Here is a 14,627-nt window from a genome sequence, read left to right as displayed (position 1 = left end):
TAGAAAATTGCACGGAATACCCGATTTCGCGGATACAACGATACCCTAATATCGAGTATTATACGCGATTTCAAGGATAATACCCGATTTCGAGTATTCTCTCCGACCTGTTTATTTAAGGTAGATTTATTGGTGAAAATATTAGACTGATATATGATATTATGCACCAATCGGTGTTGAGAAATATACCTGGTCTCTTAATGTTTATAGACTTTGAAAAAAACGTTTGACACCATTTCATGGAACTTCATACATCAATCACTTTGTTTCTTCAATCTTGGTCAGTCAATTAGAAAATGGATAAAATGTTTATATAATAATACAAAATCCTGTGTTATTCAAAATAGGATTGTGTCTCAGTATCTCTGCCCTGAAAGGGGTTGTAGACAAGGTGATCTTATTTCACCGTACCTTTTTTTTACTTTGTACAGAGATTGTAGGTATTTTAATTAGAAAAAGTCTATATAACGGATATAAAAGGTATATCTATTGATGGTGAAGAATACAAGTTTTCTCAATGTGCAGATGATACACATCTGTTATTTCTGATGGCTCTCCAAGTTCATTAGATAGAATTACAAGAGTGTTAGATTATTTTGCATCAATCTCTGGTCTAAAAATAAATTTTTCTAAAACTAAACTTGTCTGGATTGAAAGTAAAACAATCTCAAAAGATGTATTTCATCACTCAAGATGGAAGTTTGATCCCAGTACTACATCCTTTGATTTACTAGGTGTCAATTTTCATCAAAAGTTCCTTTAATTCGGTCTTTGTTTTTACCAATGAATTCTTAGATTTAAATGGAAATTCTTACAGTTTTGATTTCATTCAAAATAACATGAAGGTAAACACAAACTATGTTGAATATGCAGGACTAAGAACAGCAATTAGAAAGAGACTATTCTGTTTTAAGAATTATAAAATAAAGCCAACTTCTAGACCACTGTTTCCATTCAATCTTGGAATTTTCTTAAAGAGTTAAAACGGTGTAAAGATATGTACAGTGTTCTCATAAAGAATAAAAAGGACAATATAACTTCAGTTATGAAATGGTTGGAAAATGGGAAAGGATTTAGTGAAAAATACTGGGAAAATTTCTTTGAGATATCTTTCAAAACAACTCAAGAATCAAAACTTCAATGGTTACAATTCCAAATTTTACATAGTATAATTTCTACTAAATGCCATCTGTTAAATTAAGACTTATTGATTCACCATTTTGCTCCTTCTGTGAGAAGGATATTAAAACTATTGATAATCTTTTCGTTTAATGTTCGTTTTGGTTAGAGATTGAGGAATGGATCGTGCAAAAAGTAAACATGTCTGTTTGTTTTGATAGGCAATCAATTTGATTTGGTAAATTTATATACAAAAACTCCTACAAGTTAGAAAATGTACTTATTCTGATTATAAAACAATATTTTTTTGCAAGTAAGTATGCCAAAACTATAAAATTAAACGTTGAGGCTTTGAAAAATGCTAATACTAAAAGAATTAAAGTAGAAAAATATTTTTGTTAAAAATTGTAAATATGATGAATTTGAAAGACAATAGCAGGAAATAGTTGAAAAACTTTGAAATTTCCCTCACCATTACTTATTTTATAAAGTGTGTGCCCCCTCATCTTTCTCACACACTCTCTCTCTCCCTCTCTCTCCCTCTCTCTCTCTCTCTCTACATAAACTTTCACATTAGTTTTTTTGCTTTATTTCAAACTGTCTTGTATATTTATTTACATATACGTCTATTTTTTACTTCTGTAATCTGTGTGAAAGAAAAAAAAACTCGTAAAAAATATTTGTTCCAAAGTATGATCATCTTTGATTGGGAATATTAATGTAGAAAGAAGAAGGTACAGTTTGAGCTTTATTGTGCCCTAAAAATATAATGTTCTTAAAAGGTTATGAAACTGGATTTAACAATAGTTGAGTAGATGGATATGATAAATAATGAAAAAATATGGCATGAAGGAGGGCCGTTCTGGAAATATGACGTCATGAATTTGGTACATCTCTAAGTTTAATGTATAAAAGCCTCAAAATGACTCATTTCTGTGCTAATTTTCCTTTAGAAAATAGTGTCTGCCACCTTCGCCCATTTAAGTTTTGGATATAACTGCTATGAAAAATCACATATCTCAAAATCTTTTCAGGCAATTTTTTTTTACAATAGCTCCAAAACTATGTTGTTTATAAAGCTTTCATTGATTAGCAGATAGAAAGTACCACTTGACAAAAACTGAATAAAAATATTTATCGAGAAAAAAATCTTTCAAATATGCCTTCTAGTATTTTTTTTTTTATATGCACCTGTTTAATTCTGTACTTTTAGTGAAAGGCGTCAACATGATCAATGCAAAAAAAAATCTGTTTGTCAATGAGAGTCAAGTTGGACTTCGATAGCCTCTGAAAAGATGTTTTCTCTGTTGTTAATTGAAACCAAAAGCACATTGTAAATGGCGGATTATATAGGGGTCTTGACGTTGTACATGCCATGCTTTCAATAAGAGCCTTTCAAAGACCATTCATGTCTAACTTGCCCTTTATTGACAAACATAATTATATTATTTCTGCAATGTTAAGTTAGTTTTTTTTCAACTTTCTACAGTATCCGTTAAACAATGATATATTTAAAACTGTAAAGTTCTAATTTTATATCTCACATTGTTTGTGGGGTTTGTAAAAATAAATTTGTGGACATGTTGACCTATTGATGAAACCTTACTTCATTTTTAGGTACAACAAAACAACTAACTTACCCTTATAAGATTCTACTATGCGCAATCAATTATTTTCTACAACCTGTATTAGTAATCCAAAGAAGTGTGTATAGTTTTAATATTTTTCATCAATACACCCGATTTTCTAAATATTGAGACTAAAATTAAAACTTGTGAAAGTACATAGATGTGTCAATCAAACACCTCAAAAAATTCAAAGTTTCAATATCTTTTAGATGAATAAGATTTTTAATGAATATTTTCGTGTGAAATGCTATTACAATAAATAAGTCATGATATTATACAGAAAATACTAACTTCAAATCTGTGTCTTAATGCACCTTTAAAAACACCCTGAAATGAATAAAAAGAAATAAAAAGAAAGAGTCAAAGATCTTTAACAAGATTAAAAGAAAAAGAAAATTAATGCTATATTTTTCTATAAAACAGTAAAAGATTTTTTTGAAAAACAAAACAGTTTCATTTGATCTGACAGTATTTGCATATGCAATAATATTTTCAAACCGGCAGTAGTATTCTTTGCGCTACTTTATAATTTAAAAATGTCATAACTCCATTCAAAAATCATTGAACCAGATCAAAATGCAAACTTGATCATAAAGTAAGATTCAGATATCTAATTATTTCTGAATTATCATTAACTACTGATTTCCTAGAAAAATATATATGAAAAATATAAGTTATACTTTACTTTTTTTCCTTTAGTACAGCCATACAACACATATCAGAGTCAGTGTTTGTGGGACTGTGTCGTAAAGTGGGGACCTCACAATTGGTGGCCATGAGGCGAGATATGGTGGATATTTGGGATAAGGTGAAAAATCAAGTGAAATCAAGTGATAATATCAGTGTGATGTTGAGTGGAAGTTACAGAGAAGGATTAAGGCTGGAAGGATCAGATTTAGATTTTATGTACTGGCCCAAAAATCATCGCGTAATCTGGGACTTATCTCAATCTCAGTATTACAACACACACAGACAAACACTGGTCCTCTGTGACTGTTCTGATAGCCCACCAGGATTCACTTTGTTATATTTACTGTCACCAAGCATGAACAGTGACATTCAAAGTGCTTGTGTTACAATGAATAACAGACATTGCATATCTAGTTCTAAATGCAAACAAATCGTGCTTTCCAAATCATCCCCAACCAAAGCCACTCCACATGGACCCTGTGCCAGAGGAACAATTAAAACAATAGAATATGATCAAGCTCTCTGTTTTCTTTGTGACTTTTGGCCTCAATCTGCCTCCTCATGGATAGACAGATGTCGTTCATGGCCACAGCCTCATGTTGTTTATAATATAGTTAAAAATGGATTTCACTTTGTAGCCATAGGAAATGGACTAAGTAGACATGAAGACCATGAATGGAGAATCTCTTAATCTCTCGCAGAACAAAAACTTGTGTAAGCAATGAACCACTGTCAATTCTTAACTTACGGCTTACTAAAATTGTTCTTAACAGAAATAATACACAGTGGGCAAAGTGATGATGATAAAATACTATGTTCCTATCACATGAAGACGGCAGTTTTCTGGGTGATTCAACAAAATTTAATACCTCACTGGTGTCCACAAAATCTCCTGGGGTGTTTCTGGGTCTGTTTTAAACTCATACTTAAATGGGTGTATGAGGGTGTCTGTCCTAACTTTTTCATTTCAGACAACAACATGTTTCTGAGTAAAATTCATGGTGAAAAACAACATCAATTATTAATAAGACTGTATGGGTTGTATGAGAAGGGTTTAGCATTCCTGCTACAAAGTCGCTCCATTAGGTCTTTTATTGTAAATGTCCTCCATAACCCCCTACTCTCCATCTGTACAGATGAACATGCTCTGATTTCTGAGGCTGAATTTGATAGAAACCTTTTCATTGAGCTACTCCTCTATAGCACACATCACAAATTCAACATACATGCTTGTATGAGATGTCTACATATAATAGAACATATGATAGACACATCCATCCTGACATTGTATCAAGTCCTTCTGCTACAGAAACTTACGGCTTTTGTCCTTGGGAAAACTCCTTTTTTATTACTCCTGGACATTTACACACATAAAAACAAACTGAGGTATAGAGTTGACAAAATATCCTGTCATATGCTTAAATTGGCAGTCAAGTTTGGTTGTATAACTGATATGTTGTACGTAGCCATGTATTATTACAAGACACTTAGATACACGGACACTTTATCTATTATAGGGGTGATCAAAACCAAGTTAGCACAGCCATATGTGATGTATAAGAGTATTGTAGATACAGAGATGTATACTGAGGCTGTCGGAGGACAATCCTGGACTAGAAAGATGAGACAGGCCTTAGCATGGGATATCATACTCGAAAATGATATCCATTCCATCAGTGAATTGATACCATGGATACTAGAACAACACTCCGCTATACAGAATAATGAGGGAATATTATATATCCCACCGTATATCCTGTTATGAATGTTAGAGTTCTTTTGCTACAGACATGTAGACAGAATGAGAGTACAAACTGCTCTAAATGAACTACAGACCCTAGTTCACTATGATCAGGGACAGCGTTTACCTTTACATCACAGAGACATATCGTGGCAGATTCTGGGGATCTGTCAACAGGTGACAGGGAACCTCCAGGCTGCTCTTTACTCATACCAAAATTCTCTGAGGCAAGAACCCTACAACAACATACAAACAGCTACATTAATGAGAATTGAGCAAATAAAGTTCCTTCTATAAGATTACTTAATTAGTTTTTTTTAAATGACAATCATTTATAAAAGTTTACCTCATAGGGTTAAACAGCATTGTGTTTCTCAGTCCCTGACTGATTCTGAACATAAGAAATCAATTATGCACTACTGTTAGATAAGTTATATAGAAACTTTTAAAAAAAAACTATTGCATAATTTTTATTTCTTAAAGGAGCTGGCGGGTTGTGGGCATTTTCAGACTATTTTGACCTCCTGTAGAAGAAAGATATACAAAAATGATGAAATTTTAAAACTTAAATGTATGAAATATTTCTTTGCAAAACGATAGTTGACAGCTTACGATATCTAGAAAATTAAGTTAAATCTGGTGATTAATTTGTTGACCCCCAGCCTCCTTTAGCCATTTCTTTTGTGCATATTTAATTTAATGCCCAATATCTATACTTATTTGTTGAAAAATAGAGATGATTTACTCATCTGATTCATGTTTCTTTCGAATAAATTGTCACCAAAACACATCTTGTAGTTTTTTTCTCTCAAACAACATTCATATTTTTTTTCTCACAAGGTTACCATTTCTTTTTTCTTATCTTTTGTTTCAGTTCAGGAAATCTCTGGAAATCTTTTATAACAGTAGTTCAAGTTTAAAGATTAGGTTAAAAATCAAACTGATTTCATGTAACAGATTTCGATTATTGGTTACGCACATTAGCAGATTTTTTTCGATCGATTAAAGTACACTTGTAACATTTTGAGTCTTATTGTTAGGAGAGGGGTCACTTTTGACAAAACCAAAACATGTATGGTAGTCACTAATATTCAGAGCACTGTCAAGGCAACAAAATTGAGGTGGTAACAAGCTCCCAAAAGCCACCATATATATAATGATAAAGTAAATCTGAGGAAAATCACATACTACCAACCTGAAGGTAACAGATACAGGGTACAAAGTTCAGCTGGTAACAATTGACAAAAGTATTTAAAGGCTAACCGGAAATCTCTTTAAGGAGGCTCATTACACCACTTTTTGATGACGTACTACACAAAAAATAAACCTCCATTGTGTCGATCGTATTCCTCTGGGGACGAATCGTACAGGTACCTCTATAATATGACCATGACCTTTAAAACGCTTCAAAAAATATATGAAACGTGCGTGTTATGAACAGTGAAAGCAAAGTAACGGATTCATTATGCATAAACCAAGAAGAATTGCTTTTAAGCAATAACAATAGAAAACAACAGTCAAATCTTCGCCAAACAAGAAATGTCAATTTCATAGAGATGCATGCAGTGAGCTCTGTCAATCAATGACATGTTTATATGGAGGAAATTCGAGTTAAAATCTACAACCTTGTTGAAATTAAAAAGTTATTTACTCGCGCTATTTACTGTGTTAGTGTTAATTTATATATTTGCTTTATTGATTTAAATGTATATACTGACAATTTAAAGCTTTGTTCTGAATTTTAGTTGTAATGTCAAACGTTCCTTGATGTTTTGAGTCTTGGGTAATAAGGAAAGATAACTCTTGAAAGTGGACTTTTTATACCAAATATTTTTTAAATTGGACTTTTCATTTCGTTTAAACATTCTTCATTCAATTTGACACATGTAATTCATTGAAATACATTCACTGTCTCTTCAGAACTCATTTTCTTAATGTTTTATGCACAGATTAAAAAGATAATGACATCAGTTGTTTTTTAGGAGAAAATTATTTTTTCTAATAAAATTATTATTAGGTATTATGAGGTATTTTCAATGTATGTACTTGTTTTAAGAAGATGTCCATCACTTGACACTGAAAATTCTGAAATGCTGTTAATAATAAACTTGAAATAAGACATTTCACTAAAATTAGACGAAACTAAAAAATTCTATTTTAAAAAATATTTATGATATCAATACCCCCATCTGGATATTTGACATCTACATTATAAGTGGTGCTGTACTGAAATCTAAAATAAACTGTGGATGTAATGAGCCACCTTAAATGAGTTGTGTTTGTGAAACACTGACAGGTCAAAGTCAAAGGTCAAAATATTTTTGATGCATGCTTCTGTTTGTTTAACGTCCCTCTTGAGAATTTTTCACTCATATGGGAGACGCAACCACTTGCCGGTGGAGGTCTGCAAATGTATAGCTATTTTGAACACCCAGGGCCACTGAGCAGTGAGGGATCTTTTTCACGCCAAGACTTGCCGTGATGTGGGACCTCAGTTTACATGGTCTTAGAACCAGTCCCCATTTCCCGCAGTTGATATTCTAAAGTTCATAAGGATCAGTCGCCGGAAATTTTTTGTAAATAGGCAAGCAATTAGAGCAATTTGATGCATATTCATTATATTTATTTATTTACTTCAGTAATAAAATAAAACCCATGTGTTTATATTGAATTGTTTTTAAAGGCAAATGCGTTACATTTTTAGAATTTTTAACTTACTTTATAAAAGGTATCAAGTCAGTTTAATCTTAATTTCTAAAATTTATGTAAATATTTTGATTTCTTGAATGCAGAAGAGTCTGAACTTTTCAACAAAAAAGTATCTTTTTTTAGTTGAGCATAATTTGTAATGATGACTCAAAATGTAATTAACAAAATTTTTACTTTGTGCGTTACATTTTGCATCGATATCAATGCAAAATGAAATAACGCAAAAGACAAATGTTTTTATTATTTAATTTGCATGGAAGATAATTCAGAAAGTAATATTGCAAATATTAAGGACAGATGATACAAACTTTTGTTAATTTTTTTTTTTGAATTAATAGCTTGGGTCATATTTTAATGAATAAAAAGAATAGGTTTTACCGCGAATTTTTATTGTAAGTTCCACAAAAATGGAATTTGAAGTAAAACTTATTTGTATAGAATAATAAGGATAGTTTCAGGAGGGTAGAATTTGAACGTCATAGAATGTTTACAATATTTTTATATTCTACAAATTTCTTATTTGCATCATTTGCAATGAAATTAGGTCAAAAAATATATACCAATCCATGAACTCATTTTTTGTTTGTATCATCTGTCCTTAATGATCGATTATGATCTCTACTAAGAAATTTATTTTTTAATTTAAATTCCTTGGTACAATTTTAAATTTACTTAAGTATATTCCTGTAGAAAATATGTCCACGTTACAAACAATAGCTTAATTTAGCTACTAACATTTTCGTATGCAATCTTTTTAACAAAACATACTCAGTATTTTTATTTGAGCGAAGAATCAAGGACAGCAACTTGTAAGAAATATACTCTGTACTTTATTGTAGAGTTTTTACAAGAGTGCTCTGTCAGAATTAATTCAATGTAACAAAATTCGTAATTTTGTTTCCTGTTATGATAATCACTGTGTGTGTAGAAACGAGTTATAATGATGGATTGACACAAGTAGACAATATAAAAGCTTTGTATAATTACGTATACTGTACAATTGCATAGAACTCTGGATTATTGTATAACCATATATCAATATAAATGAATAAAATCCAACTTCCCCCTCTGCTCTAGAGGAGTTTGATTTTACACAAGTAATTCAACAACCTACTCGAATTACAAACACATCAAGAACACTCATTGACCATGTTTACACTAATTTACCTGAAATCATTTGTGAAATTCAAGTGCCCCCCATAGCTTTGTCAGACCACTACCTGGTGTGTTTCACAAGAAAAACAAATACATTCTTACGAAAAGGAAAGCACACTGAGATAACATACAGATGCTTTAAAAACTTCAATGAGCACAATTTCCTAAATGATTATATATATATATATAGTGCGAATTTTACAACACTGGAAAGCATATGTGATCCAAATGAAATTTTGAGAAAATTTTATATCCTATTTAATAAAGTATTGGACAAACATGCAAAGATTAAAACTGCAGTGTTATACTATTATTAATGTCCATGGCCAGTTCTTCTCCTTGTGAGTGTTTTTTATTTTTGATACTGGTGACTAATGAACCAGATATTCCTCTTCATGGACCTGGTCCACCACAACAAAATAACATTTTCTCCGAAATGCTTATCACCGAAGCTGAAATTTATGACCAGTTAACTATTATTGATAACAGTAAACCACCTGGTCCTGATGGCATATCTCCAAGAGTACTAAAAGAAATATCCACATCTATTAAAAAGCCTCTAACAACTCTCTATAATATGTCATTAAGGGAAAAAAACTACCAGACATCTGGAAGTTATCGCAAATAACACTAGTCTTTAAAAATAAAGGGAGTGCCCAAGAGGTATCTAATTATAGACCAATATCTCTAACAAGTGTCATGTGTAAATTGATGGAAAAAATACTGTTTAAACATTTATATAACTTTATGAAGGACAATAACATATTATACAAATATCAGTCTGGCTTTCAACCTGGAGATTCAACTGTTAATCAACTGGTAGAAATATATAATACTATCATTTCGAATCTTGATAAAGGAAAAGATGTAAGATTTATTTTTTGTGATATCTCTAAGGCATTTGATAGAGTATGGCATAAAGGCCTTTTAACAAAGTTAAAAAGTTATGGTATAAATGGCAATGTACTAGGTTGGATTGAGAATTATTTATCTGATAGACAACAAAAAGTTGTAATAGATGGGTTTACATCAAACTCTGAAACAGTAAATGCTGGAGTTCCTCAGGGTTCAGTCCTAGGACCATTCCTATTCCTTTTATATATTAATGATATTTGTGATGATCTAGTCAACAATATAAGACTTTTGCTGATGACACTTCTTTATATGCTATTGTAGACAAAGAAAATATTACGCAATCACTTACTGATGATCTAGAACATATTGATAAATGGTAAAAAAAAAATGGCTAGTTGATTTTAATCCTAACAAAACTGTAAATTTAAATTTTAGTAGAAAAAATATTGTATATTCTCCTGTTAAATTTGGTGAATATGGCCCACCTATTATTCAAAATGATTCTCATACCCATTTAGGCTTACGTTTCCAAAGAGATGCTATGTGGACATACACATATACATACAGATAATACTCTTAGAATGCTCAAATACCAGGTTTCACGTAAAACACTCATTAAAATATATTTTGCTTTTGTTCGACCTGTGCTAGAGTATTCTGATGTAGTGTGGGACAATTGTTCTGAAAAAGATTCTAAACTCTTAGAAGATATACAAGTTGAAGCAGGCAGAATTATTTCTGGGTTAAGGTGTAACTCTTCTCGTACAAAATTGTATGATGAACTTGGATGGGATCTCCTAAAAACAAGGAGAAAATTCATAAGTTAATATTGTTTTATAAAATTATTAATGGTTATTCTCCACAGTATTTGTATGATCTTATTGAACCTTATCACCCATCAAGTCATTCGTATAATCTTAGAACTAATAATGCTTAATTCAAAATCCCTAATATTAGAAAAACATCTTATATGGAAAGTTATCTCCCCTCTACAGTCAAACAATGGAATACCTTGCCAGATTATATTAAAAATGCTCTAGGAATATGTTCATTCAAAAGTCTTTTAAAATCTCATTTCTGTAGGAAAAGTATTGAACTTTTTAATTTTGGAATAAGAAAGTATAATATAATACATTGCCAGATAAGGAATAATGCTAGTAATCTGAAAGCAGATTTATATAATCAACATTTAGCAGAAACTCCAATGTGTGAACATTGTACTGATTGTATTGAAAATGCCTATCATTACTTTATTGTTTGTCCAAAATAAACAATTCCAAGAGATGTACTCTTTCAATCAACATTATAAACTGTGATAATATTCCTGAATGTGATTTATTTTTAAATGGTAGTTCTAACCATGGACTTGACATTAATACATGTATACAAATATTTGAAGCTGTACATACATTTATAGCAGCAACAAAACGTTTTATATAAACACTGTCATATCCATATATAGATATAATTTTTATTTGTTAGAAGTACTCCCAAACCGGTACTACTTTGTATTTTGTCTCCCCCTGTAATTTGCCCTTTTGTTATTTTGTTCATTCTATTTTTCTCTTTTGTATAATTTTCTATATATGTCTTTTTCTGGTTTTTTTTCTCTCTATGTTACTTTGTTCATTTTTGTTTGTGTTTTTTTCTCTTCTTTTGTACATTCTTTTATTATTACTATTTGTTTTGTACCTTGACCTAAATGTAGGGAGAGGGCTAAAATAGGCTGCGCCTGCTGCCCAATCCTATTCACAATAACACCTGTGAATAAAATAATGTTTAAATTAAAGATTAAAACTAAGCGAGTAAAAAACAATAATCGCCCTAAATGGTTAACACCAGAAATCACTAAGGCACAACATATGCGTGACAGTTTCCATCAAAATGGTGACTTTGAAAACTTCCGAATCTGGAGAAACAAGATCACAGCACTTATAGACAGCGCAAAGATCAAATATTATAGGTCAACTATAGAGCAAAGCAAAAATCCACAAGAAATGTGGAAAACATTAAATAAACTAGTATCAAAATCAAATAATTTTGTACCAATGTCTATATCTGACAACAATAACACCACTGAGGACACGCAAGAAATTGTTGAGATTTTTAACAATCATTTTACAGGTATATCGGAGAAGGTTATCTCGAATATCCCACGGATATATTTTGATTGCGAGAAATTAATGCAATTTACAAAAACCAAGCTTGAACGTGGTAATAGATTTAGCATTCCCCTTATACACCAAAATGACGTGTTAGCTTTATTAAACAAACTTGATGTAAATAAATCGGCTGGTATCGATACCATAGGTCCTCGCCGACTGAAACATGCTGCACCAGCCATATACAAATCTATCACTCATTTAATCAATGTGAGTATTTCTACTGGAATATTTCCAAATGAATTGAAATCTGCAAAGGTAACACCAATATACAAGAAAGGAGATAGACTTGATCCTGGGAATTATAGGCCAATATCTATCCTCCCCACTTTGTCGAAATTAATTGAAAAACATGTTGCTAATCATATCCGTAACTTCTTATCAGATTTCGATTTACTTTGCAAATCACAATCAGGTTTCAGGGAATCTCACTCATGCCAAACTGCTCTTACTAAATTAATTGATGAATGGTTACACGCAATGGATACTGGTCAACTTGTCGGCGTAACCTTTCTTGATTTCAGCAAGGCTTTTAATCTTGTGAATCATGATATTTTGATTAAAAAACTACACTGCTATAATTTTGACCCCAATGCAATACAATGGTTTGACTCATATTTAAACCGTAGATTTCAGAGTGTTCAACTTGGAAATATAAAATCTGAAAAACAAGTAGTCACAGCGGGAGTACCACAGGGATCAATTTTAGGCCCAATTCTTTTCTTATTTTACATCAATGACCTCCCATTATTCATAGAGAAATCAAGCATTGACTTATTTGCGGATGACGCCACTCTTCACTTTTCTGACAGAAATGTTTCTTCCATTCAAAATATGTTATCTTCGGACACAAGAAATATAGAAAGATGGTGTTCTCAGAATCAGATGATTCTGAATACAAGTAAAACAAAATGCATGTTGATAGGCACACATCAGAGACGATCAAAACTGACGAACCAAAATCTAAATTTACAAATTTCAGATCATTTTCTTGAGAGTGTCACACATGAAAAATTACTTGGAATTCATATAGATAATTCACTTAATTTTAATACACATGTCGATGCTGTTTGTAAATCCGTATCTGCAAAGATATTTGTATTACGAAAAATTAAGAAATATCTTCCATTAAATACAAGAAAGTTATTCTATAATGCTTATATACTACCATCAATTGAATACTGTTTTACAATTTGGGGTAATGCATCAGCCTCTAGCCTTGAAAGGATTCATAAGTTACAGAAACTCGCAGCGCGCTGTATCTTAGATGCTGCTTATGACACTCCATCAAAACCCTTATTTGAAAAACTTGATTGGCTCTCGGTACATGAGGAACTGACTGTAAATAAGTTAGTATTATTGTATAAAACGCTTTACGGTGCAAGTCCATATTACCTATTTGAAATGTTCAAGTACCAGTCATCCAATTCATATAATCTAAGATCTGAATCTAATTTTGACTTGTGTGTTCCAAAGCACAAAACCAAAATATTTCAAAATTCTTTTCAATATTCGGGTGCAGTATTGTGGAACAATTTACCTTTAAATGTAAGAATGTCTCCATCACTTCAAAGTTTTAAAATCAAGTCAAGAAAATTTATAATAGATCAACGTTCTACTTAAATTCTTATATAATTGTATATCTGTAGACTGTATTATTAATGAAATGATTCATGTATTATTGTATGTTGTGTCATATACATGTATAATATTGTTGAATGTAATATCTATCATTGTGTATTATTTATGTTTTATAGAGGGCCTCAAGGAAGAATAGTGCCTGCACTAATTGAGTCACCCTCTTTAAATAAAGTATTATTATTATTATTAGTAGTAGTAGTAGTACTGTATAATTTGTGTATCTATGTGCACTTTCAATTGTATAAATTGTTAGTATACTGTATAATTCTTTTTATAACTGTGTGGTACTGTATATACAGTAATTGTACAACTGTGTAGTTTTGTATAATTGTATAACTGTGTAGTATTAGTTATAATTTTATGATTGTTTAGTACACATACTACATTATTGTATAACTGTTTTAAAATTTAGTACTGTATCATTGTATAACTGTGTAGTATTCTATATTGACAATTATAATGTGCAGTATTCTAGTAGTGGCTACTACAAGGACATTATAAACAACTATACAGTTATTTGTTTTTATGTACTCTATGTAAATGGGTAAAATCCTGACATTCTTATCTTGTCATCTCACTGTAAACATTCTTTACAAAGGTCTTTTGACCTCAGTGTATTTATTTGTAATGAAGTTTTTTGAAATAAAATTTATTTCATAAAAATTTTCCTAGCATTTTATCATCTGAAAATCCAATATTTTAAATGCAAGTATATGTATAATGGATGTTAAATGATTCTTTATGATAAATATACATGTATGTGTAGTTCAGTGGTCACTGTAAATTCCAGCTATTCTATACTCTGTATTTTATCACTCTGAATCACAATTTGTCATCGTCACAACAATGATTATAACAACAATTACAATGACAGTAATTAAGATCGAGAAACAGATGATTTTTTTCTTCCTTGCGGCACACTGATGT

At 31.1% G+C, this 14,627-nt stretch overlaps 1 protein-coding gene across 1 annotated transcript; it reads left to right on the top strand.

Annotated features, from left to right (window-relative positions):
- Nucleotides 1-3,446: 3,446 nt before the first annotated feature.
- On the top strand, nucleotides 3,447-4,128 carry LOC134253034 (uncharacterized; the record flags this gene model as incomplete). The annotated part of the gene is made up of 1 exon (XM_062735557.1): nucleotides 3,447-4,128. A coding segment is annotated over one exon (682 nt), but the record flags the coding sequence as incomplete, so codon positions are not given.
- Nucleotides 4,129-14,627: the final 10,499 nt, after the last annotated feature.

Source organism: Saccostrea cucullata, unplaced genomic scaffold, assembly GCF_032062105.1.
Source record: "Saccostrea cucullata isolate Sc308-1 unplaced genomic scaffold, CSIRO_AGI_Scuc_v1 ctg2657, whole genome shotgun sequence".
In the NCBI taxonomy this organism is placed as follows: domain Eukaryota; kingdom Metazoa; phylum Mollusca; class Bivalvia; order Ostreida; family Ostreidae; genus Saccostrea; species Saccostrea cuccullata.
This window is presented reverse-complemented; position numbering and strand designations above follow the sequence as displayed.